Here is a 27,561-nt window from a genome sequence, read left to right as displayed (position 1 = left end):
TCTGAATTTTTGAGCAAAGCATGCACTGGCACAGTAAACTCACAGCTGACTCTGCCTTTACTGGGAAAACGTACATGTCATTTCAGGTTAATTTTCAGTTTTCTGTATCCCGGCTGCTTAAGCTCCTCATTAGCATGTCAATCCTTGTTTAGACTGTGCCATTCACCAAGTGCAGGCAGGGATTATTGCTTCCCCACTTAACTGGCCATGATGGATTAGATACTAAAACCCAGACTGAATGTTGTTAAGCAGTACTTTCATGTTCACACTCCTTAATATCTAAAGCACTAAGCACATAAATAAAACCTTAAGTTGTCATTTGTAGATGCTAAAAAGTCCATGGCTCCCTCTTCCTTCCCAACCTGTGGCTGCACTCCCAGACACACTTTCACTTCTTTCAACACCTGGCTGTCCCCTTAAGAGCTCCTTAACTTTTTTACCAGCTCTTGAAAGCAACATGAAATTAGAGTCAGAGTATCCTGAGCTGGAAGGAACCCACAAGGATCATCAAACCAAATTGCAGGCCTTGCACAGGACACCCCAAGGATCACACAAATGAGATGTTTATGTGAATGAACAGGGCTGTGGTGGTGACCTGTACCCAAGACACACAGATGCCTTGGAGAGCTACAAAATTCATCACTGCATCAGCACCAGGATCAGTGAAACCTCCCAGGACAAGCAGTGGAGTATTAATGGTAACATTTTTTAATCTTAAGTAAATAATAGCTTTACAGTTACAAATTAGAAACAATTCTGTAAATACTCAAGAGAAAGATCAACTTCTCTCTAAAAAAGGAAATTCTTTAGCTAAGACCTCAAATTCAAATCCAAACACAAAATCAAAGGTATAGTATGCAAGTCTTTAGAAACAACTCTTTATTAACAATAAAATAATACAACTTGCAGGAAATTCCCTAAGGGCATGATATATTACAGAACTGTAATTTTATCAAGGAAACAAAAAAACCCATACAAACTGGGAAGAAGAAGCGAGGAATTTGGGAAGGAAATGCACTTTTGTTGAAGTGGGAAGACTCCTCTGAACTGCTACCACTACCACCCACCTCTGCCTGCATCCCAGTAGGCTCCTGGGTAGCCCCTGGCTGCTCCTCGGTACCCTCCTCCTCGGCAGGCAGCCCCAGCTCCGTAGCCTCCCCCCGGATTACCGGGGAATCCTCTTGCCGCCGAGTGCCAGCCGGAGTATCCGCCGCAGCCTCTGCCGCTGTGGCCGGGGCCGTGCCCGTAGCCTCCCCGGCCCCGGAGCCCGCCCCCGTTGGCGTAGCGAGCCATCTTGGGCGGGCGGGGACCGTCCCCGAACCTGGCGAACAACAACACCGTGCGCCTGAGGCAACCTCACAAACTGCACCTCTGAAAGACGGCAAACAGCACCCTCCTCAGCTAAGGCACCCCCATCTTCTGGGAGCACAACACGAGGCTGAACTACACTTCTGCACCTTCTCTCACTTCAGAAAAGTTTCCTTTGCTTCTGAAGCAAGGAAGGAAACAAGGAACAACAAGAGGGCTCTTGGGATCTTATACCCGAGACAATAAAACTTTTCATAAGAGATGCCCCCCCAATCGAAATCCCTGTTATCATTTAGGATTTCTACTGGTCTTTACTAGATGACTGGTCTTTTCTCACCTAGAATCTTAAATTAATTGGATAGTTCTCAACTTATACTTTTACTGGTTAGAATTTCAATCCCCCTAAAATCTATAAAAACCCCTTGCTATGCTATGTATCCAGATTTTGCTGGTAGAACCCTCCAAAGAAATAAAGCAACCTTCGGAACCTCCATGGTGACTCCCAAAGTCTCATTCCTGGCTAGCTGAGAAGCTGACCTTCTGCCCTGGGGGCCCTCAGAGCTATCCAAACCCCGCAGCAGCTACAAAATACGGATTATCTTTTCTTTAAAAGATAATTTGCGCTTTGCGTTTTGGAAGAGGGCACGACAGCTTTTATTCCTGACAGCTGCGTGTCCCTGTGGAAAGAGGCAGTGATGTGTCTGCAAGCATTTCCCACGTGCACTGAAGCAAAGCCTGCTCACCCCGAGCTGCAGCTCTCACCTGGTGCTGGCAGCCGTGAGCGCCATCCCCGCCGCCGCCGGCCGGGACAGCTGGCGGATCGCGGTCAGCATGCGCTCGTGCGCCGGCTCCAGCTGCCCGACCACGGCAGGATCTTTGGTCACCTCCACCACCAGCGCCTCCATGGCGGCGCGCAGGGCCGTGACGCAGGCAGCTGCCACGTGCGGCATCTTCAGCTTGATCCTGCAGCACAAAGAGCACTTAGAGCTGCCAAAATTCTGCCAAACTTCCAGGGGGGCGCCTGGAAGAAAGAGGTTCTGCAGAGGGGCTTTTTATTCAGCCAGAAACCTACATTCTCATCTCTGAAATTCTAACTTGTCACTGATGGGGTGAGAAATTCAGGAGGCAAATTTGAAAGATCTCTACAATTTGGCATTGTTAAAACATAAGTATTCTTTTGGTGAAATTAGCTCTTGAAGTTTAACAAAGGGCCATGAAGATGCTCTGAGGGCTGAAACTCCTCTGCTCTGGAGACAGGTTGGGAGAGCTGAAGGTGTTCAGCCTGGAGAAGGGAAGGATCCAAGGAGGCCTTAGAACTCCTTCCAGTGCCTAAAGAGGGCTTTCAAAAGGAAATACAGGCAGATAGTGATGGACAAGGGGAATTGTTTTAAATGGATGGAGGGCAGGGTTAGATGGGATATTGGCAATAAATTCTATGTAAGGGTGATGAGGGCCTGGCACAGAGAAGCTGTGGCTGCCCCATCCCTGGCAGTGTCCAAGGTCAGGCTGAACAGGGTTTGGAACACCCTGGTCCACTGGAAGATGTCCACCTGAGATGAGCTTTAAAGTTCTTCTCAATCCAAATAATTCTGTGGTTTTACCATTCCATACTCTAGATGAATTCAACGTGTAACCTCTTGCATCAAAACAAGATACAAGCAAGATACAAAAATATAAAGTAAATTGAAAACATGGGGCTCCAAGATTTTGAAAGGTCCAACCCTCAAATTGTTAGCAAATTAAGCTTAAGGAATTCTTTGCCTCTGTTTTACTGACTAGGGGGTAAAAGGAAAAAAAAACCAACAAAAAAAACCATCCAGATAGTAATTTGTGATAGCCATAAAATTGACACTGCAGAGGCATTTCTCTCCTCAAGCTGTGTTTCTGTGTCTTGAAAACAAGGTTTTCTCAGCCTTTGCCTGAGGAGAAGGTCCAAAACACATAGTGCCTTTTACCTTTCAGTTAAAGAGGAAAAAACAAGCAGTTTTTATGGAAACTGCCTTGTCCTGTTTTTATGTTTAAGCAGATAATCTGCATTCAACAGGGTTCAAATTAATCTGTCCTTTCCTCACAGAAACAAAGGTGATGCCTTCCCAACACACCCGTGGCCCATGGGATCTGGGATCCCTGTTCTACAGACATTTGGTCTGTGTTAGCTGCACTTCCCCTCAGTCAGGGAGATCAGAACTGGATGAGCTTTGAGGTCCTTTCCAACCCAAACTACTCCATGATTCCATGATTCTGAGCACCAAGGAGAACCATACCAATCATCCACCAGAATGAGCTCCCCATCTGACAGGACTTTCTTGGAAGCAAAGAGGAGCAGCTGCAGCGGGCTCACCAAGGTCATGGTTTTGGCAGAGATAGCTCGTGTTCGAATCTGCAAGTGAAAAAGGAAAATAACTCTTGAAATGGGAAGCAGAGCTCTACACTTTCCTCTGGACACTAAAACTGAAGAATTTTGTAAAAATAACCCCAAACAACACACAACAAAGCTAGGTATAACATTAGGAAACTACAAGAGCATGTGCGCATACAAAAATGAATGCCAAGCAGAGATTTACAAAATTCAGCACTGGCTAGTGTAAAACATCAACAAAAACTATCTTCCATTTTAAAATATTCATTTTCTGTGTCTGCAGTTATGTAGTTTTTAAAAGAGCCACCTCATGCTTTGCCAGCCTTAAAATGACCAGGGCATATCTGAATTTTCTTCCCACCCTTCAATTACTGAGGCTGTGATGAAAAGCTTTAGTGGGGTCCTACTCATGCACGTGTGGAAGTTGCCAGATGTTCATGCAGTCACTACTGTGTCATGTTACACTGACCTTGAGCTTGAACTTGAACTGAGAACTTGGACAACATCAAGCCAGAGATAATAGCCCTGCTACATGGCTCCTGCCCTTCAGTTTAAAGAGGGACAGAAGAGGTATACACAAATCCTTCCTGCATTCCAGCTTTATCCAGGTGCTGTCTAAGCTACTCTTAAGCCACCATCTTGGTCACTCTCCATTTGCTGTGTGTACTTTGGTTCAATAAAGCAAAACTTTTTGAGCTCAAAAGTCTTTTGTTGGGTTTAGGGGAATCTCACTTGAGAAAGATGGTCAAGGTGGATCAAAGGTCTAACCTTCCTGGGATCCTGATACCAAGGGTGAAGAAGCAGCAAAGCCTCACCCCAGCTCTGAACTATGGTCAGGAATCCAGACTGTCAAGACAAAATCCCTGCACTCAAAGGATTTAAAATTCTGGTTATTACCAAACACAAAAGTACTGCCTTCCTTTGCTCCTTGAGCAGGAGTAGCTGAGTTCAAGATGATTGTCAATGGAGCACAGGAGATCTCACAGGTTGCAATGCACATATACAGAATGTACATCAAATTCACAGGATGGAGGAAAAGGTCATGGAGACCTTTTGGGTGACACCTGGGAAATGCAAATTATCCTCGAGATGACACACTACCTACAGGCCAAAGCAGGAGCTCCCCACTGCCATATTCCATGTTCCTGTTTTCTCCCTGGATTCATAAGCAGCAGAAATGATAAGGATAAAAATTCTGTGGTGCCTGATTAGTATGTAAGAGCTCCTAAAACAAACTCTTAAAGAAGATAATGATTTAGATATTTCTCTATGACCTGGCTGTTGTAACAAAATTCACAGGAACTTTCTGTGCACCTCTACTACTGAAAGTAATTGACTGGAAGTTACTAGGAGGCTGAGTGACACCAGGACCATATAACATTTACTTTCTGGAAAGAAAACCAACCAACAAACAATACTTTCCATGTACCCCCCCCCCCCCCCACTAAAACTAGTTAAATATTGCAGTCAAGTTTTTTTCTTATGACTTCTTTACCAAAAAGAGCCTCTTGAACCATTTAGCAGCACATGATCAAGCATAAACCCAAAGTCTATACCTTCTCTCCAAAAACAAAGAAGGGTGATGGATACTTGATGTCCTGGCTGCTGAAAGGGCAGTTGACAGATGATTTGTGGATGAGAGCATTGTGCCCCTCAGTGGTAAGAATCTTCCTCTTCTCCTTGTGGTAGCAGACGTTGGGGTAGACCCCAAAAGCCAGCAGGGAGATGACAACATCCAGGTTGTTATCAGGGCCAGTGTTGTTAAACGGTTGAGTCATTAAACATTCTGTTGGCACAGAACAGAAGAGTGGTTCAAATCCAAGGGACATGTAGGAGAGCACAACACAGCTATTTAGGATCCTAGATCAATGCAGAGCTGTTTAGGATCCTGGATCAATGCCTTTTCTGATGGAACCAACTGCTAGATGTTATCTCCAATGACCTATGCACTCAGAGCATTTAAGTTCTACATTCCATTTTCAATTTTTTAAATGGAGAATGAAAAGCTGAAAAATACTACTACAAGGAGGTATTATTCTCTCCCAAATTCTTCAAAAACAAGGAGAGATTTGCCCAGAATGTGCTGTACCACAGTGTGTTTACTGCATTTGTTTTGGAGACAGATCTTTCAGGGGAGGTTAAAATGGATGTTTTTATTAGTTCATTTGTTACAAATCTCCCCCAGAGTCTCTGGTGGCTTGTTTTCAAGTCATCTTGCCCAGAAAGAAAATTACGGATAAATGCAGCAATGATCCTAACAGCATGAGGAGAAAAAAATTAAAGGAATTTAAAGAGAAAAAATAAAAAGAAGAGGATTGGAGATAAACATCTGGTTAGTCCAGGCAGCCATGCTATTTCACTGAGCTCCTCAGCAGCAAAAGGCAAATTCAGAACCTGGTCAAGTTTAGGAATTTTTTCTCTAGAAAATGGAATAATTTGGCACACTGCTGCACATCCCTCCTGCAGCACAAACCCAGGAAGTTACAGAACAGAACACTTTTCAGATCACACAGACTCCCCACTAAGGTCTATGGAAAGAAGGAAGAAAGCACAGTACAGCACATTTTGGAGAGGTAACAAGTGAAGGAGAAATAAAGTCAGGAAGGTGACACTCTAAGGACACCCGTTAAATAGATTTTTAATCCTGCAGCTCTAACCTCGGCCTCCAAAATCTCCATGTTGTACCACAGCTATCACAACTTCAGAAGAGAACACTAAAATTCCACCTGAACGCAGCTCTAAGAGTGGAGTGGTGTTATGGCAATTCCATAACTCTATTCCCCCTGTGCTTGGGTGCTCAACACAGATTATCCTGGTTATTTATTTATCATCTCAGAATGAAAAATGAAATCATTAAATTACTGAATTTAATCACAATCACCTTCAGGAAAGCCAGAACTAATAAGTATGTCTTTTAGCTGGACTTTTGCTTCCCAAGTCATTCTAAGAGTGGCCATGCTGAGTCTTTTGTGTTCACAAAATCTTTTCTCTGCTTCTTCACCACCCATTCTGAAAAACAAACAGAGGCAATCAGAAGCCTGACCAAGGAAAGGAGAAGCTCACCCTGTGTTACTTTCAACATCCCATTACCTGCTGTGCCAGACAACGTACCTTGCATCATCCCAGGCTTGGAAGGCAGAGAGCAAAGCTACATGATCTGAATACCTGGTCCCAGCAAAATTCCTATGGACATATCCCAGGCGTTTGCCTTCACTGATGAAAGGTTCAGGGAAACAGGTAGCTGCAGAGATGGTACATACAGCATCTCCCACACTGAAAGGAACACAGAAGGGATCAGGATCATTCAGTTAGTGCTGCCAGCACCCGCTGCAGATACCAGGGAAAACTTCTCTGCCAGAGACCTTAGGAATTTGGCCTTTATCTGCTAGAGTTCTTTCACTGAAGCACTTCCCTGGAAGTAGATGCTAAATTAGGTCCTTCTGCCTTCCCCTCCATCCATACACCACATTCTTCTGGTGAAATGGTCCCTACAGTAATCACAGGACCCTACAGCCATCACAGTGACAAAATCCGATCTTTTACTAAAGCAAAATGTGGAGATTGATTTTTCGCCTTATGTCATTGTTAAATTCCACATCTCCCCATTTCTAGTTCACTGTTATACCTAAATGTTTCAAATCCCATTCTTAATTCAGAAATATTCAGCCTCCACTGGTGTCTTGCCATAACTGAATTTCATGACCATAGCTTTATTGTCTACACTGGAAATTATTTCTCTGCTCCCATGAAGATTCAGTCACCTCTCCCCAGCTGCAGCATTTATTGCTCATCCAAATATATTGGTTTTTCTCTCTTGCACATGTCAAGAGGCTCAGGAACTCAGAGAAACAAGAACATGACCACTGAGACCACTCAACTTACTAAAAAATACAGCCCATGATCATCATCTTGCCCAGACGAGGTTCAATGGGAAGTTTGGCCAGGATTCTTCCAAGAGGTGTCAACTCATCATTGGAATCCAGGGCATCAAGCTCTGAAACAAGATCCCTTGTTATCAAGTAGCTAACCCCAGAAATCTTAGGATAAGAAATTCAGATTTTTAACAGTTGTGTTTAAACTAAACCCCACTCATATTTGTTTAACATTGGTTACACTGTTGCTAACCTGATTTTCAAAACTGATTAGAGGTCAGACAAGTTTTACTTTAACTTTACAGAATTTTTACTACCTCCTCTGCAGACAGAATAATAACAATGTAATTCACACACATATTTTCCATTCCTTTTCAGTTTGCTTATGTACAAACCCCTATTACACTATTAAACCATCTATTATCTAATGAATCTAACCCAATTTCTGCCTCAGAATTTCTGCTTGTCACAACCAGCTGTGGAGTCTTCATTGCCATTGCCAAATCACAGAACCCTCTCTTCATCAAAAAGAGAACACCACAAACTCTCTCTTTCTTGAGACTTTATCTGCCTTTCCCTCCTCCCATTACCTAAAAATTATCACATGTATTTATCCTCAAAGCCACCAAAGGTTTCTTCACGTAAAAAAACAAAGAAGCTTTGTAGCCTCAGCAATTAAATGGGAAAATAAAATGCAAAGGATTCCTTGACCACCATCAAATCATTTTTTCCTGGTATCTATTGAACCCAAAAGCCTAAAGAATACTTTGAAGAATAATGTGTTTCACCTTCCTAAGAGCATACTTACACCTACACTGAAAAATCACAGGTCATTCAGGAAAGGGAGGCACCTGCAGAAACAGCTATTTGGTGTTAAAACCAAAAATTTTTTGCCTTTTCCCCAGCTCTGCAATTCTCAGCTGCACAGTATGAAAAGTACTAATAATTTTCAGAACAGAAAGTTATTAAACCTGACTACATATCCCCAGTTCTGTTTTTTCATTCTGGTCTCCCTTCTGTATACAAGCAAAGTATCCTCAGCACACAATTTTTCCATAAAATCAACAATCAAACAAATATTTCTGTTGTTAAAAATTGTAGGAAGTGCTTATTTAGTGACATTTACAAAGTGTGCTGAGGTTTGAGGTCACTTTTATGCTTTACCTCTAAAGCACAAATTTAGAGCTCTTCCCTGCTCTATTTTATTCATATTCTAGTTAGTTCCTTGAAAAGTGGGGACACAACTTAACCCACATGTCAGTTTCTTCAGTTTTTTATGTAGATGTATAAACTGGAGATTTAATTTATTGACAAAATCTGAGATATTGGGACAGCAAACTGTACAAAGAGGTAATTATTTAATAAACTACCAACCTCTGTTTTTCAGTACTTTTATAGAAGGTTTGTGAATGCCTCAAGCACTGGACTGAGTCTATGTCAAACACAGCAGTGTTTGGAAAACAGGAAGCTGGAAGCTAACATAAGTTACTAGTAAAACAACAAAACAAGCCTCAAGTTGAAGGCTCAAGTTACTTAAAGGAATGACACTCTACTGGGAATTCAAATATTTCTTCAGCTGCACAAGCCACTGCCACCCACACGATGCCTCCAGGTTGCTGTGTCAGCCAGACTACACTGCTCCAGCAATCCACCCAGAGCTGGTACAGCCATTTGTCAGAGATCCATACACAGAAAACCACCTGGAGGCAGTTGCAGTAGGCCAGGCTTAGCACAGAGCCCGTGGATACCTCTCAGCGTGCGCTCTGCTTCGATCACCGCGTCCAGCGGCGGCGGCTCGATGGCCTTGGCCAGGAACTGCCCGATGCCGCCCAGCCGCAGCAGCTTGATGCTCAAAGCAATCTCGTGAAGAGGCGTCCGAAACATTTCGGGCGTCATGTGCGTCTGAAGTCTGCAACGAGAACAAAGTCCCATTTCTCTGAACACAGCCTTTGATCACCATGAGGGGTCATTCCACCCGCAGAAACCATTGCCCTCCAAAGTAAACTCTGTCTCCAAGCCCACCCATCAGCTCTCCGTGCTCCTGGAACTCGGGCTTGTCTATCACAAAATTCTGTACTTCTCCATTCTCCTTTGGGGTAAATTTACACTGGGAATGCAGAGGGAATAGTCCTCACATCTCCACTGCCCACTGTGGGTTCTAGCATGGGCTGATCACAGAGCCTGCAGGGCTGAAGCACAATTATCAGCATGGCTGTATCCAGCCCCACATTTGTCCTTTATGATCCTCCCCTACTCTGACAAGGAAGCTCTTATACTCCGGAGGGACAACCTTTCAGCCTGTTCTATGTAAAAACACTTTTCTAGTGCAGCTAGAAAAGGTTTCAAAACACCTTGAACAGATACTCTGATTCAGTTGGCAGCAGATTTAGATGATATTTCTCAAAAACTACCTGTACAGGTCTACAAACACTCTTTCCTAAGCACCAAGGAACTTGTATATTTTGGGTTTATATTCACTAAAGGAAGGTAACCTTAAAACCATCATTACTTCAATAGCCTAAAGTCAGTTCACTGTCAAAAACTGTTAATTAAAATCAATTGCACTGTACTCAACAACAGATCTAAATAAATAAATGAAATTCAACAATAGTTTTTTATCAACTGAGGCTTTCAGGAGTTTACAAAAAGTTGAATGTCAAAACACAGCTATGCTGTAACAGCCAGAGAAAGGGGCACTGCCACTTCTAGGAGAGAGGTCAGAGTGTAACTAACAGCTGTGTTGCCTTATCCAACCAGCAAAGAGATTTCCATGGCTCTAGTAATGGAAAAACAGTCTGGCAGAGAGGTCAAAAGTTTCAGCAACAGGGAACGTGCTAGAGCACCACGAAGGGGCTTCCTAGCCATGGAATGGGGATGGAGAGAAAAGTGACATCTGCCATCCCAGCTTTTTACCACTTCCATAACAAAATGGCCTGTTACATGGCAATGCCAAGTGCCTCCAGTGTTTGAAGGCAGACTAGAGCTTTGTTCCTCATTGCAAAGCTCTTTTCCTTGCCTCAATTCCCAAGCAGTATTGTTGTCCTCTTGAGAGGTTTGGTAGGTTGCAGTGACACTCTTAGTACTAAAGTCATGAACTATGTATCCACCTCTTACTATGGGTAAAAGTGTAACATATGTACTTTTTAAACGGAAGAACTGAGACATTTCAGTGTAAACCAACATCATCCATCTCCTCTCTGTGCTTTTTGCAATAATTTCCCCAGCTTCACCCCAAGCAGCACCAACAGTTCTGGGAGAATTCCCTGAGGTATTTTATTTCTGGAGACCGCAGCCTCACCTCTCAAAGCGAGCTCTGCTGCACAAATGGAAACAGAACCCGGCTCGCACGCGCCCAGCTCTGCCTTTCCGCTGCTCCAAATTGGTTTTCGATGCCCAGACCGTGGCATAGTTTGTCATGTTGTTGTGAGCAGTGAACAGCTTCACTTTCTGCCTGTTACAGGAAAAACACCACTAAAGATCAAACGTGCTTCATCTTAAGCCCTGCTGAATCAGTTCTTATTTTATGGCTTGCAGCCACACTGCTTTTAAGAAGCCAACCACCCCCAAGCTTTGGTTAGTCAGGCATCAGTCTAGAAATTAAAGCATCACACTCTAAAGCAGTGCCCCAAACTATTGCACAGAATAATGTTCTCACAACAGTTCTCATGAATTCATGAGCTCTCTGTGTGTAGTTTTTTCAGAGAGCATGCACAGCAAGGCAGGAACTGTAACAGACTATAAAGATCTTCCTCTTTATCATCAGCCAGACACTGAGAGCTTGTGCAACTTCTTTGGCAGATGACGTCTATCAAATTGGTGTGGAGACCCAGTGACACGTCACATGAATAGTGCCAGCATAACCAACCCAGTCCCCTGAGATGCCAGCATGGTGTGTCACTGTGCTGACCAGCTAAAGACAATGCTAATTTGTCCTGAGGGAGTTAGAGTCCCCAAGCTTAGCTCAGGGAGCATGGGAACACAAGGAACTTCTGTGTGTTCCCAAAACCTCTTCTGCATTCCCAAGGGTAGGATTTATGAAACAAGAAGCTACTTCATGAACTCACTTGCAAGAGTCGATAACAAAGACCACATCATTGATGGTAATGCTGGTCTCAGCAATACTGGTGGATAAAATGACCTACAAAATCCAGGAAAGGCAAAATGGCTTTATTTGGTCTGAAAAAGCTGATAATGCCCAGCAAGATAAACTACAGAATTTATTTTAAAAGTCAGCAATATGTTCCCCAAGAGAACTGTGCACACAGAAGGCTCTGTACCTTGGTCACCCCAGGAGGCACAGGATCAAACACTCGACGCTGCTCCTCCAGAGGAATCTGGGAATGCAGAGGCAAAATCCTGTACTGGTGGCTTCCTACAAAGGAATACAGGAAGGTTGGTAACTACTGCTATGTGAATCTCATTTCTTTTTTTTCCATAACATAAAAATTTCTGGCCATTCACTCTCACAACAAATTAACTCCCTAAGCCACTCATCCAACTCCCATCTTCACACAGTCAGTAGTTTCCTTGGGAAAACACAAAATATAACAGAATAGCTGCTTGTACCAAAGCGTGGGTTCATTTCTAGATGCTTCTGCATTGTATAGATTAAGTTCCAGCCAGGCAGGAAAACAAGGACAGCTCCTGGGACATTCAGAGTCCTGATATAAATCAGCAGAGCCTCAATGAGTTCAAAAGAGGTTTCTCTCTCGTTCAGCTGAGCCATGGAGTGCTTTGTTTCTGGGCCATATTCATCACTGCAAATAAGATTGCAGTTGGCCTACAAAAGAAAAATACCACAGAGGAAATAATATAAATTAATTTACTCAATCTACAGAGACTGGCTGGCCAGGCAAATAAGAAAATGAGATATGTGGGTAGAAGCCTTTCAAGAAAAAATGGCCATTTAAAAAAAAATTCAATTAAGTGGCCCAAACAAAAATTTCAAATCTACAAATTAAAAGTTGAATAAAACAGGTATTTTCTCCACAATGTAGGTAAATGTTGACAATATCAAGTGCAAGAGAAGAGGGAGAATCTAAATTTTCACCCTAAAAAGGTACCATCAAGCTCTTATTTCTCCATTTCTTCTTTCAAGGTTATCAATCTTCATATTCAAAACCATTTCAGTTTTAGCTTTTAAGAGAAGTAGGTTGACAAAACATGAGAAACTTAGCTTCAATGAAAAATAAATTCTTCAGTTTACAAGGGAAGAAGAAATTTAGTTCCACTGCTGAAGTTAACAGCAATCTCAGATATTAGAAATAGGAAAGCTGCCAGAGATGTTTTACTTCAACAATGCCAAATGAATTACATTCAAGCTGGAGTACTAAAAATAGCATTTGTTTAACTTTTCATATTAAAATTCAAACATACATCATCATCTTCAGCACCTTCTTCATCCTTCTCTTTTTTCTTCTTTTCCTTTGGCGGAGGGACAAACTGAGTCATTTGAATACAATCTTCGAGAAAATAATCTGCAAGGACAGACAGTTGATAAGGACTGACTGCTGGAAGCCTGTGCAAGGGAACATAATTCTTTACACCACTTCTCAAGAGTCTCCTGAAATAAATCAGGATGTTTCAGAGTAGGAATCCAAGATAAAAACTCAAGCAGTTTCTGGAAGCACAACCAAGGATTTACCTTGGACAGGAAAGGTTCTCCCATAGACCTCGATGATGGGACAGTTGAAGAAGTATTCACAAAACATACTGGTGTCGATGGTGGCAGACATGAGGACAACCCTGATTTCAGGATACACCTGAACCACATCCCTCAGCACCACCAACAGGAAGTCAGTCTGCATAAAAAAAGAATAAGAGCAATGTTAACTTCATATCTATAAATAGCAGTATCTCCACAAGAAACCAGAAGGAATGACATATTTAGTGATCAAGAGAAGTAACAAATGGAACAAGTGTTCTAAAGCCAGAAACAGTTGTCAGTGCTTTATTTTGAAACTACTGCCATGGCTGTGATAAGTGATTTTTAGGATTTCCGGTGTAAAGAAGGGTTTTTCTTTTCTACAAAAATAGTTTGCTTCCTTCCTAACAATACATTACAACCCCAGGTATTTTTAAACTTGGCTTGCATATAAAGTAGGCACAATAAATAAAATAAATAGGAATTACTCAGTGCAGGTGTGTGTGATGCTTGCAGTTCTGTTTAAATATGACATTTATTTAGTTTATTTAGTCAGTTAGGCACGCACTTAGCTCAACAGACAAAATTCCAAACTCACTCACAATTTCCAAAGTTGTATTTTACATCGTTAACATACGTTTAATAGATAAAGAGATGCATCAGAAAACGTATGTTGTGATTTTATTCAAATGAGTCCCCAAATTCTGTTCAAACAAGCTTAAACAACATGTCAGAACTCCATGGCTTCTCTCACTCTTGGTATAACAAAGCTGAAAACTATACAAAATAATCAAGGGAACAGAAAGTGTTTGCCATTTCAAATCACACACAATACCTCTCCTAATTCTATCATCAACTTGCAGTTTACTTCACATAAACCCTGAATTTCAATGTATCACTATCAAGACTGCAGGTTCTGTGCACACCACGGGTAATACAACAGTGTCAGTAAAAACAGCACTCCAAAACAACAGTGTCATTCAGCGTGCTCCCCCACTTGGACAAGATGTGTTTGTACTGTGGTGCTCCATTTTCCAGAGAGGACCAGGACACGGGATCCTAACAGGAAAATAGTCAGAGGGCAGCAAGGAAGCACAGGTCCTTGCTCTGCTACTTAGAAAAGAAATAATTAAGAGTTCTAGAAATCTTTTCAAAGGAGGAAAACTCACACCATCTGACACTCACTAAGATACAGTTTCCTCTCACATGTTGGCTACAACAAACAAACACATACAGAAGTTAAACAGAGATTAGGACAGTCACCACCAGCTAACTCACATTGATGTCTCTCTCATGGATCTCATCAACAATAACATGACTAATGCCACGGATCCCAGTCTCCACCTTTCTCAGAAGAACACCTAAATCAGAGAGAGTAGGTAAATGTTCATATAACAGTTCAACCATTCCCATCCCAGCCCCTGGTTTCAAACTCAAGAAGTGTGCAGGCTGTGCAGCCCCTTTTCCAACCCCATTTCTAATTGCCACGCTTTCCTTTGTACAAGCAACAGCGAGGCCACGAAGAGTTACCACAAGAGAGGCTCTTCCCTCTTTCCCACCCAGTGCTGCTTCCCCTTCTGTCTTCTAAGGACAATCAATATATGGCACTTTTATCTCTTCATGGGATTGTTTCTGTGTGCTATCAGACCTGTATTAGACTTATGAACAAAAATATTAAATCCTAATTTTTCTTTGCACAATGGCATGTCAGCGAACTTTTATCCAAAAAAACCTTTTCAATTTTCCAAGCAGACTTTATAAAAATTTTAATTGAACCATATTTCTGCTTTTGGTGCTAACTCAGAGTTCAGACCCACGATAAGCTCCAAACACAGGGAAGCAATACAGACCTACAGTGCAGAACATGATGCTGGCGTGGGGCCGAGGCAGCACAGACTCGAAGCGCACGCTGTACCCACAGCTCTGCCCGGGCTCCTCCCCCCTCTCGTAGGATACACGCTCTGCTACAGAAACCGCGCTGATCCTCCGGGGCTGGGGGTGCAAAAGTTTTCCCTAACTTAATGAAGGGGTTTTAGAAGTTTATCACAACACTGCTGAAAGCAGTAAAGGAAATTAAAAATGCTACAAGAGTTCTGAGATTTCTTTACAAAGTAATCATTAAACATTAATACTGTAACAGCGTAGGGTTTTTTTCACAAAGGACAGATATAAGGGTATATGGCAACTAACAACTGCCACTTCCCAAAGCATTTCCCCTTGGTCTGCTGAGAGTTTTCACCTGGGCAAGGTTCAAGCCAGGTTATCCAAACTGCAAATCCATGCAAGAATAACATTCCAAATGAAAACACATATGATGCTGAGGTTTCTCCTACTTATATTGCTGAGGAGGTATCTTTATGAGGAACCCTGTCCTGCAATGACAATAAGGTTCCTCAACACGTCCTTCAATCCTCCAGGGCCAGCTTGGATGGGGCTTGGAGCACCCTTCCCTAGTGGGTGGCATTGCTGACCATGGAAAGGTGGTGGAATGAGATGAGCTTTAAGGTCGCTTCCAACCCCAGCCATTCCATGGTTCTGTGATTTTATCTGAACCAACAGGTGACTTCTCATATCCACCACAGAACTGCAGTGGCCACACTTTACTCACCTGTGTCACCACTATGTTGCACTCAGCAGCTCGGTCGGTTCTGATGTATTCATCCAGGATATACTGGGGCACTTGAGTGGTTTTGCCACAGCCAGTGGCACCACGGATGACAACAACAGAACTGTGATGGATTGCATCCAGAATTTCACTTTCAAAATTCTTCACAGGTAAGGCCTCTCTCTCTTCTTGGATCTGCAAAAAAAGTCCAAGACATTGCCAAAATCTTCAAAAATTCAGCCTGTACCATTCCACATCTATACTTTGCCTCACTTTTTCTACACTTTTCCCTTTCCCAAAGGAAAAACTGCCAAAGAACAGGTCATAGGTTGCATTTTTTTACTGACACAGCACAACTCACCCCCACATTCCCCACACTGGAACACCCAGCACTCGTGGAAACGTGGCGTGTATTTGTGCTGAAATCCAGCCTTATACACTTTGTGTAATGTTCAGCCCCTTCTGGAAAGTAAAGATCCCAGCACAAGGATGGCAGGAAACACACCTACCCTCTGCAATTCCTGATCCTGCTCCAGTCGGTACATGAAATCACTTTTCAGATCCATGCTTATTTGCTCCGGAGTGAGCTGGAAGTGCAAGACATTATTTGGAGGCTTTTGGACCCCTCCTCTTATCTGCATTATAACTTCAGTATCAGATCAGTCACACTATTATCATGAGCCCAAATATCCCTAGAGGCTCGTTTCCTGCATAAGTCTCTGAAATCAGTTATGCCTCTGAGCTGTTTTATTTCATTCATTCCAGCGCATTGAACGTTTATCTCCAGAGAAGTCTCTCAGAAAGACCAAGAACACTAAATAGTGACTGTTTAAACACTTTGCTTGACAAATACTCTCTATTCTGCATGATGATGATTTAAACAGGAGTTTTTAACAAAAGTAATGACCTAATGTAAACACAAACCCACCCTTAAAACATTAGCTGAAAAGGTAAGACTTTGAAGAGGATTCATCGGGCAAATCCTGTCTCTCAACTGCCAAAGAAATCTGAAGAAGTGCAAATTTGCTACCAGATACCAAAGAGCTAGCTGTTTTTACTGCAAATAACTCAGCTGTTCTAGTCAGAACTAGCACAGGTAAATCCTGAAGACATTTGAAGCCACCTCAATTTGCAACATCCATGTTGGTTATGCGCTTTATGCAGCAACAGCTAAATTTACATTACTTCCCTATAATTAAAAAAAATCAATATATAACAATCGATACTAAATTAATGTGATTTATGGAAAAAATAGAGTAGGAAAATAATTAACTTATTATTTTGGCCATAAGCAATCTGCATATTGTAGGAAAATCAAGTTCCTGTCCTGAGAGTCTTTTCTGACCAGATTATACCAGTCAGACCAATCTACACTCTGAACTTGGCAAATCAGTAATTTTTTCCCTTCTCCTACATGTTATCATGTCACACTGTTGCTTTTCAATTGTTCTGTGCTGAATGGAACTAGAAAGGACAAAAAGTAAGGAAGTTGGTTACTTGTTAGTGGCACTGGCTTGGAGCACTTTCTTCTCCCAGAAAAAGAGTCTGAGTGTGGAAGTATGGGAAAGAGAAGCCAGAGCATTATAAATGGCACGCCCATGAACTTACCTTGCAATTTCAATTATAAACTTTGTATGGGCTGCATGATAGCAGGCAAAAGGTGCTACAAAGCAGAAAATTGGGACACTCAAGACACTGCTGCTCAAGACCTGATAAAACATGAAGTAAACACAAAGAACTCTCTGCCTCCAGTTCAAGAAGGGAAGAAATTTTATCAATGGACTGTCTTCTTCTTTGAAATAGCTCATACTTTAAGTCCTGGTGGCAGAGAAGCATTTAGAAATTCTGGAATCATGGGGAAATCAAGCCATTTTTCAAGCTGTCTTACATTTGCCAGTGGACCCTCATCAATATTGCAGCCAGTCCAAGGGTTCCAGTTGGAATGAGGTGGTGACCAGGGAACAACTCCCATTTGACTTTGTCTCTGCGATGGTTCAAAATAGGCCAACTTTCCAACGTTGATCTGAACTGGATTACTGGGATCTTCAGGCTATAAATCCAAAAGCAGAGTGGGCAAAGACAGATAAATGATTAAATGAGAAGGTGTGATGTTCTGTACTGGTGTATTGAACCACACACTCACCAAAGGCACAATCTCCAGGGACAGGTCCCGTATCGTCTTTTGCAGATGATTTTGTAAATCAGAAGACAGTGACACCTCATAGGGCTCCAACTAGGAAATATTTAAAAACTACACATCATTATACACAAAAAGACAAGCACTTGAAGCCAAAACTGTGGGTTATTAGAGGTGAACCATCAAATAGCTCCTCATGAAACAAGGCCAGAGAGTATCATCTGTTCAGAATTCACATTCCTGAAATGTTTTGTTGACTTTTCACTGAATAAGGATTTGTAGGCTATTTTTAAATATCTGAGTTTAATTTCAGAGGAATATGTTCCCAAACTTGCAACCAAATACCTAAATAACATATAATCCTTGGTATGTGTGTGTATATATGTATATATCTTAGAATTGCCAGAAAATGCTCATGTGACAGACAATTAATCCAAACAGAAATATTCAAGCTTGAAGCAAAACTATACTGAAGACAGCATTTGTTACAAATCCTATTTCATTTAAGAGAACGTAAAATTAGTCACTGCTCCAATCACATACACATAAAGTTACATATCTGATCCAAATCACTCACCAGAACAGAAACAGTTGCTAACAAATAAAAATTATGAATAACTTGTAAGATGTTAAATATGGAGAAAGAACTCTTCACTCACTCCTGTTTATGGGAGTGCTTCTGTGTTATGAAATGAAAGCAGTGACTCCTGTCTGTCCTGCCAAACTCACCGACTCTTTCTTCTTTGTCTGCCCAGTGTAAGGCTCAATGACACCAAGGTGGTAGAGCTGTCTGACCAGGGAAAGGGCACAGGACTGTGCTGCCAGCTTTTTGTTTGATCCGTGCTCACGACTGAAAATCCCTGCAGCACACAAAGGTCAGAGCTGGAGCAGCAGAGGAGTCAAGCAGCTTCCACAGAAGACCCTACTCTGAGCTGGGCTCTCTGACTGTACACTCAGACCAGGTTTCATGGACAGTCTCAAATCTTGATAAATCCAGAATTCCAACACAAAATCTAACCAGACCCCTCCATTACCCAGCTCACACTGGCTGTGTGATGTTACTTTATTGCTAAGTCCTTTGAAGTTGTTCTGCATTCAGTGCCTAAAGAAGTATGATTATCCAATACCACTCAGCATCATCATATGAATGATCCTCTACCTCTGGAAGTGGCTCCAACTATAACTATAATAAACTCTGTACCCACAAATGTTCCTCTATACCAACACCCATCTCTTGCTAAGTTAAAAAATAAACAGGAGCACTTACTTCTGCCCAGCTGCTTCACATAAATGTTCATTTCTGCATAAAAGCTCCTGCAAGAGAAAGAAAGAACACAAAGGTACAATTATCAATAGCTGACACTGTAAAAATATTTACTCTTTCCAATATTTTTAGGCAAAGATCTCTGTCCTCAGTCAGAAACTCTCAATTCTCCAACAACCAAGGTAAAGTATTACTGGTTTTAGTCCCTTTAACCCAAGGTAATAGGTAATAGACCTATCATCAACAGAAACAGTACATTTGGTAAGAAGAGTTCTGATTGTGCCACTGTTCAGCACTGAAATTTAAAGCCACATTATTAGGAAATATGCTCTGAAATGTCCAAGTTCAAGGCAACAAACAGTTATAAAGCAGGTGGGATGTTAAAGTAGCCTTAACATGCATCTCAATGTACCATTAACTGTATCCCACATTAGTATTGGTATAACACTAATGTAACCCACTAATAGCCTGCATTTAATGACTAGATGCTACATTTAATACAGTTACTCTGCTTTTTGCCACACATTTGATCAGCTCAGAGCATAAACAAAACCACAGCAGGTCATTTAATCAAAACCATGGAACTTATCTGAACAGGAGGCAGAATGTTTGAATTTGCATGAATTTCCATTCACTTACTGCCATATTCTGGAAACAGCAAAACTGGAGTAACAGAGTTACTCAAGGGTAACTCTGGTAGCAAACCCAACAGTTTGCTTAGTAGACATGCAACCAGTTCAGTTAAAGCTTAACTGGCATATTCATCACAGAATCATAGGCTCATAGAATGGTTTAGGTTGGAAGGATCTTAAAGATCATCTTATTCCAATCCCCCTGCCATGGACAAGGACACCTTCCACTACTCCAGCTTGCTCCAAGCCTCCTCCAGCCTGGCCTTGGACACTTCCACGGATGAGGCTGCTCTGGGCACCCTGTGCCAGGGCCTTACCATCCTCACAGAGAAGAATTCAGGCTTAAAAAAAAATAATCCTCAACAGAGGAGAATAGAAATCTTGATCCATATTTTTAAGAATCCCAATCCTAAGCCTGTATTTGCCACATGAAATATTAAAGATGAATTCTTGTAAGACAGGATTTAAACTAGCAAATGTGACTCAAGGCACATGACTGGAATTGATTGGACTGAGATCCTCTTTGGAAACTAGGCCTTGGCATTTGCACAGGTAGAGGCTGTGCCTTGCACCTGTGTCCTCCATCTTTTCTGCAAATAAACAATAAAGAAGGTTAAGTGAGTGATTTAAATGTCAGGTTAGACCTCCTTCCTGTGCTATCAGCAAACTGACCTTCAGGCACAGTGGCTTCAGGGGTCGAAGGCCACTGGCTCTCAGGGACACAACAGCCACCTAAGACACCGATGACAGTATGTTTCTCAGCCAGGCCTACAGTCAGCATTCAATCTCATTCTCCTCCACCTGAGGGGAGAACAGCAACACCAGAAATCAGTTTGCAGCAGAATCCCACAATTCCCTAGTCCAGCTTCAGCAGCCTGTGTGTGAGCAGGCACAGCTCTGTGGTGTCAGTCTTCAGCAGGAACAGAAAGAGGCACAGGTATCTCAACACAGAAAAAACATATCCCATCCTTTAATATGAGCTCATGCTTTGTGTTTTAGGAGAGCCATCTTTATATCTACCACGTACACCCTCCTGTCATACTTAAAGTTTCCAAATTCAAATTTTCCAGCTATTACTAAGTTCTCAGACCATGAGTATGATTAATTAACCACAAACCTCTGAGAGCATGGCTGACATATCTGTTATAATCTACATCTCTGATCATTACCTCAAAAATACCCCAAAACAGATTGGCAAGATGCATGACAACTGATAATTCTTTTAAAAAACCCAACAACCTCAACTATATTAAACCCTCAAAATTCCAAAAACATCCCTCTGCTGCTACACACACCGAAATCATTAAATCCAAGTCTCTCATCAGTCTCTCAATGAGCCCTATAACACACCAGGATTGTTTCATGCCTATTTGATCTGTTGCAGCAGGTAGTGAATAGCCCCTTCTGCCATTCCGTCCAGGGCAATCCACACACACTTCCCTGAACAAAGAGCATATAGGAAACCCTAAAATACACTCCAGAAGAACAATGACCAGGCTGAGAAACATACTGTCATCTGTATCATTTCATTGTGCCCGAGACTAGGTACATTTAAACACATGTAGCTTAATGCTGCAGAAGGTGTAACAAAAAATGAGCTACACAAATAATCCCTAAGCTACTAGATAGAAGAAATTTTCAGAAGCTATGCATGCAACAAGCATAATTTACATTCCTAGTATTGTACAAACTAACTTTTTATGTCACTCACTTAAGTGAAGGAAATGGCCTTGCCTGAGAGACACAAATTGAGATGAAGTGACTTGAGGACAGGTTTTAAATGAGAATTTACAACTTTCTGCACCAATACACATCTTTTAGATGTTCCAAATGATTGGAAGACTCAATAACAAAAGAATACCATAAGTCCTTCAAGTGATGCTCTCTCTTGAAAGGCTGTAATAAGAAAATTCTCTTGTCTTTCTAAAAATACAACTCTCATAGAACACAAGTTGTTTATATAATGTAAAAAAGCCCAAACCCAATCAGGAGAATCCAGCAGCAGCAGCATGCCATTATTTCCAGCCATAAAACATCATTTTATTTCACCAGAAATAATACAATATTCTAATGTCTGGATGATTTGTCAAGACTGCTCCTAATAGGGATAAAATAATAAAAAACATAAATTCTTTATGCACAATCTGTTATGAACTACTTTCATTTGGAACATGCACATGCAAATTCTCTGGTGGAATGGCTAAAAGTCAAAAAAGAGCAATATGCAGCTGGTCTTGACTGAAACTGAACACTCTCAGAATTCCTTTGGGAAAATTCTGCCAAACTGCTTTTTTCAAAAGAACATTCCACTGTCCAATAAGTTAATTATAATAAATATACATTATATAATTATATGTCTATAATAAAAATATAAGTAAATTATCCTTACAGCACATTGCTACAGAAGCAAATTTAAGATTTACCTAAAGTGCACAAAGGCAGCAACAATCACAGAACAATTACCAGAAGCAGTTGAGCTCTCTTTTCATAGAAACCAACACCCCAGCAGCTGACTAGAGGACAGAAATCAATTTAAAATCTGCATATCAGACTTTCTCAGGAATTTCTTCAATCCCTCAGATCTCTCTGCACTGAGGCTCTTCATCCCCATATCAATATTCAGGGATTTTGTTGATCCTGGCAAAGAACACTATGGCTCTATGGAGCATGGCATGTGTGACCAACCACGGTAAAAAATATTTTGAACCCTTCATACACAGAGAGTGACTGAAACTACCTGTTGTGATCAGGCCCCATTTCAAAGTATTTATATTCTTCCTGGATCCTCTCCTTTTGAAAAAACTGGTTCAGACGCGCCTTGGCATTTTCTAAGGTCCAACCCCCATGAAGATCTGCATTTAAGTCCACTTCTGACTTTGAGGTCTAATATGGAAAAAAAAGAGTATCATTTACCAGTTTAAAGATTAAGTAAGTCATCTGCATTAAGACATCACAGAAAATGTTAAAAAGTCCCCTGTAATTCTTTATTTTTAGAATAAAATGGCTATACAAAGTCCTGGATGTTCACACTATCCAGAATGATTTATTTGTTCCTAGCTTAAACAAATTATACCTTTATTAAAAGTTAACAAATAAATCTACAGCTTTAAATCTGCAGCTTAAACTAACCACAAAATAGCAAAAGAAAACTGCAAGCTTGACTATAAATGCAAATAAATTAAAGGGGATGAAAGATACCTATTTAAGAACTAATGGAGAATTCCTCTGCATGACTTACCTCCTGCACTTCCTGCTCCTCTTTTCTGGAATAATAATCTTGCAAATTTGCACCCCGATCCCATTGAGCTCCACAGTTTCCAGGTGCTATACCTGGTCCGTTGCCTAACACACAGAAAAAAAAAAAAATAAAAAAAATCAAATAACTCCCTAAAACATGTTCTTAGCAAAGGAGAGCCATTGCCTGGGCCATCTTGATAGGCCATGACCAGTCCCTCAGATCTCATGCAGTCATCCACACCTCTGCCTCAAAACTATGACTTTTGTGTCCTGTCTGCAGATTTATGCAATTTGGGGGAGAAATCACCACAAAAATACATTCAAATACACAGAAATTACAGTTTTCAGTCTTACCTACTTCACTTTTTATAAGCAAATGTGGAGGAAGAGGTCCACCCACAGATGAACTGGAACCAGAGACATCTCTAGCTGCTTCCTGTCCTCCAGTGGGGATATCACCTGCTGCTGGCTAGGGAAGGGAATGAAGGAAAAACTCAGCACATCAGTGCAGAATAGATCATTTTACTATTTAGCTATAAACTGTTCAGGAAGTTTAAAGACCTCAGGCAACATTATGCAACAGTCATCCCCTGTAAAAATGCAATAGGTACTACCCAGAAGCAACCCCAATAAGTAACACAACCATAAATATTTTAACACTCAACTGCTGAGAAACTAATTGGCACAGCAAAAGCAAAATACTAGTGGAATACAATGGGAACAACCCATTGGGTTCTACCTAGGCTGATCAGGCAGAGAGGCTGCTTCCACTGAGAAAACTTATATATCCTCAAAGGAGCACTGGAAGATTCTTTCCTCTCAATAAGTAACACAACACTTCCTGCTTTATTTATTTTTCTAAACTTGCTGTAATGAGAGAGTTACCCTCCTCTTTCTCAGCCTTTAAGTGATAGTCACTGCTGAGTGTTCACAAAACACCATAAACAGCAGTTACACACCTGAAGTAATAATGGTTTAAAAATACCAGATTTTCAACGTCTGGTTTGATATATCTGTGATTATTATTTTGGGGTTTGGTTTTGGTTTTTTTTAAAGCACACAGGATTATATATATTATATATATATTACAACATGGCTCTAAAACTTCACAGTGTCAGGTGTCAGTACTCGGCACTTTTAAAGCACAGGGACTCTGAATTCTTCCCAGCATCATCAGCTTTGCAGCCCAACATGCAGCTGTATTTACGAGATCATCCTACATCATTCAGTTGGACTTGATAATCACAAATGTATTTTCCAACCTAAATGATTCCATGACATTCTGTGTGTGCCCCAGCCTTCCAGCAGTGCAAGAAGTCCCTCACATTCACCACTGCACAGGGGCACCAGACTGAACCCCAGGGATGAAACACAACTGGGAGCACAGCAGCACAACAACAGAGTAGTCTTTGGTAAGGAGAAAGAGCAGCTTACTCCAAAAGCAGGAACTTCATCCTTCTTCATTTCATTGATCCGCACTAAGTAGTTGACAAAGTCTCGGGCAGCATTGCTCTGTGCATCCTTCTTGTTGGTAGAGTTGCCCACACCAACATAGTTGAAGCCTTCCACTCGGACCTGCAAGGAATAACACATGGCTCTGTGCAGCTGAAAGGAGGCCAGCAACACAGGCTGGAATTCCAGATCCTGGCTGCTGCTAAGTACAGGAGAAACAATATATATCATTATGCACAAATATATATTTCTGTAGGTTTTGAAAAGCAAACCCCCGGGACAGGAGTGACCTTGTGACCACTCAGTCATAGCTCCACCTTACAACTACACAGATTTATTTCTGATTTCTTTTTTTTTCACTTTAGAACAGCCTTTCTATACCCTGGACAATGGTACCTCCAACCACATAGTAATCGGAGAGGATTCACAGCCATCCTACCAGGCTGCAAAAATCAGCAAGAGAGATGTTTCAGTGAGACTGATCCTTTCACCTGTTAAGCTTCCATGGACAAGCATGGGACATCAACATATCAAACCCAGGACATAAGTTATATATTGTATAATACACAATATGTATATATATATGTATAGTGTGACTTTTTACAAAAAGCATAGTGACAGATCAAGGGGGAACAGCTTCACACTGAGAGAAGGCAGGGTTAAGCGCGATATTAGGAAGGCTCCGGTCGCGCCTCCGCCCCGCAGCACAGCCCCCAGACACGGGGCAGAGCTCCGGCAACAAGCCCAGAGAGCGGCAGGGTCCGTCCATGGCCCCGGAGGCCCGCAGTTCCCCTCTGTGTCCCCAAACCCGCGGAACAGCCCTAAATCCCCCTCAGAGCCCCCAGTCCCGCACAGCGCGGCCAGCGCGCTCCCCCGGCGGGGCAGGACCGCACCTCGCAGAGGAAGGTCTGCCGGCCGCGGCCGCCGGCGGCGCGGATCTCGTAGGCCGGCATCACCCTCCTCCTGCCGCACCAGGCGTACAGGAAATTCTTCACGTCCCCCATGGCCGGGCCGGGGCAGCGGGGCACAGCCGCCCGCTCCTGCCGGCGCCGGGCCCGCGGCAGCGCCTGCGCGCAGCGCAACGGCGGCCGGGAGGGACCGAAAATGCCGGGCGCGTTCGCTCCGCCCTCCAGCGCCCCTCGCCGCGGCTCGTGTCCGAGCCATCGTCTTGGATCACTGCTGAATAGAGAGTGTTTCTCAAGCAGTCAAAGAGTTTACACTTAAACAACCGTTATTTTTCAGTGTTCTTGGTCTTTCTGAAAAACCTCTTTGGAGATAAACGTTTAATGCGCTGGAATGAATGAAATAAAACAGCTCAGAGGCATAACTGATTTCAGAGACTTATGCAGGAAACGAGCCTCTAGGGATATTTGGGCTCATGATAATAGTGTGACTGATCTGATACTGAAGTTATGATGTAGATAAGAAGAGGGGTCCAAAAGCCTCCAAATAATGTCTTGCACTTCCAGCTCACTCCGGAGCAAATAAGCGTGGATCTGAAAAGTGATTTCATGTACCGACTGGAGCAGGATCAGGAATTGCAGAGGGTAGGTGTGTTTCCTGCCATCCTTGTGCTGGGCTCTTTACTTTCCAGAAGGGGTTGAACATTACACAAAGTGTATAAGGCTGGATTTTAGCACAAATACACACCAAGTTTCCACAAGTGCTGGGTGTTCCAGTGTGGGGGATGTGGGGGTGAGTTGTGCTGTGTCAGTAAAAAAATGCAACCTATGACCTGTTCTTTGGCAGTTTTTCCTTTGGGAAAGGGAAAAGTGTAGAAAAAGTGAGGCAAAGTATAGATGTGGAACGGTACAGGCTGAATTATTGAAGATTTTGGCAATGTCCTGGACTTTTTTCCCAGATCCAAGAAGAGAGAAAATTTTGACATTCTGAAGAATTTTGAAAGTGAAATTCTGGATGCAATCCATCACAGTTCTGTTGTTGTCATCCGTGGTGCCACTGGCTGTGGCAAAACCACTCAAGTGCCCCAGTATATCCTGGATCTCTCTTCCCTTCTTCCAGCCCCCCTCAATCATCATCCTGTGGAGCAGTCAGGGATGGGACCCCTCGTGTGTCAGCCACAGGGACCATTATCCAGCATGAAGTTCAGCCCAGGACACGAAAGAACACACCTGTCAATGTGACATCAGATCACTTGCTCTGGTGAGACCCCACCTGCAAAGCTCTGTGGCCCCCAACATCAGGACACGGAGTGAATCACCCCAAACTGGGCTGAGACACTTCCAAGACTGCTGTGAGTATGTATTATATTATTGACCTTTTGCAAATATTAAAGTGAATCTATATGTATAATGTAGGAAAACTTTGCTGTATGAATATAGTTTCTTTTAGTTCTGCTATTAACAAAACTTAGAAATAGCGGTGTGATAAATTTATATTTTTCTTGGACTATAGCATAGTAATGTAAAAAGCTTTTCTTCAGGTAACTAACTCAGAATAGTAAAAGATAATCAGGAAATTCTTTGCATTCTTGGATTACCCTATCTGGATGAAGATGGCAGTGACAGACGCCAGAACCCCAGGGAAGAAATTTACTGATTGCCCATTATCAGGGAGTATGTGACAGGAGGGAGCCACAAGGAGAAATTTTAAAATGTTGATTTACAGGATGGAAGGGGGGGCACGTTGGGGGAAACTCAAAGGAATGTTTTTGAATAATGCATGAGAATCTATGAATATGCAACGGGCTGATGTATTTAAGGAGTGTCTCCAAAACAGCAGGCGTGCTCTTGGCTGAATGCCAAACACCCGGCCGTATTAACCCTTTGCTTTATTGTCTTGTCTCCTATCGTCTTTTTATTAAACCTTTTTAAATTACCAGGAAAGCGATCCTCGTTTTTCACATAGCCAAAGCCCAAAAGGTGAGGATTTGCTTTATTCAGCCGCCGGGTGGCGGGGATCACTCCTATGAGTGCACACCAGGCACCCAGAGAATTACAACCTGCGGCTGTACTCAATGTACCATTGTTTCCCTTAGGAAATGTGGGTTATATAACTGTTCCTTAGCACGCGTTACTGTCAGCAACACAC

The 27,561-nt window shown here is 42.2% G+C and overlaps 1 protein-coding gene across 1 annotated transcript; it reads right to left on the bottom strand.

The window, feature by feature from the left end:
* Nucleotides 1-864: 864 nt before the first annotated feature.
* Nucleotides 865-25,584, bottom strand: DHX9 (DExH-box helicase 9). Its single transcript, XM_079314479.1, has 27 exons — nt 25,404-25,584; nt 24,493-24,633; nt 23,413-23,527; nt 23,060-23,163; nt 22,559-22,704; nt 19,193-19,239; nt 18,655-18,785; nt 17,932-18,021; nt 17,677-17,838; nt 16,298-16,375; nt 15,792-15,983; nt 15,034-15,175; nt 14,462-14,544; nt 13,184-13,340; nt 12,916-13,016; nt 12,106-12,319; nt 11,817-11,911; nt 11,604-11,677; nt 10,838-10,990; nt 9,288-9,448; nt 7,550-7,661; nt 6,779-6,940; nt 6,549-6,676; nt 5,224-5,453; nt 3,573-3,688; nt 2,071-2,271; nt 865-1,321 (listed from the first exon to the last, which is right to left on the bottom strand). Exons 1-27 carry the CDS (start codon nt 25,512-25,514, stop codon nt 1,057-1,059), a joined length of 3,711 nt encoding a protein of 1,236 aa, XP_079170605.1. The 5' UTR covers nt 25,515-25,584; the 3' UTR covers nt 865-1,056.
* Nucleotides 25,585-27,561: the final 1,977 nt, after the last annotated feature.

This window comes from Erithacus rubecula (assembly GCF_903797595.1).
Source record: "Erithacus rubecula genome assembly, chromosome: 10".
NCBI lineage: Eukaryota > Metazoa > Chordata > Aves > Passeriformes > Muscicapidae > Erithacus > Erithacus rubecula.
This window is presented reverse-complemented; position numbering and strand designations above follow the sequence as displayed.

What these genes read in the sequence shown, in the direction of transcription:
- DHX9 (XM_079314479.1), bottom strand. Translation starts at nt 25,514, where the DNA reads ATGGGGGACGTGAAGAATTTCCTGTACGCCTGGTGCGGCAGGAGGAGG. An exon ending in AGGAGCAGGAAGTGCAGGAG is followed by an intron (nt 22,705 to 23,059) that starts GTAAGTCATGCA and finishes TTTCCATATTAG; the next exon opens with ACCTCAAAGTCAGAAGTGGA. An exon ending in ATCATGGGCTGTATTTTTTA is followed by an intron (nt 6,941 to 7,549) that starts GTAAGTTGAGTG and finishes TGTTCCTTTCAG; the next exon opens with TGTGGGAGATGCTGTATGTA.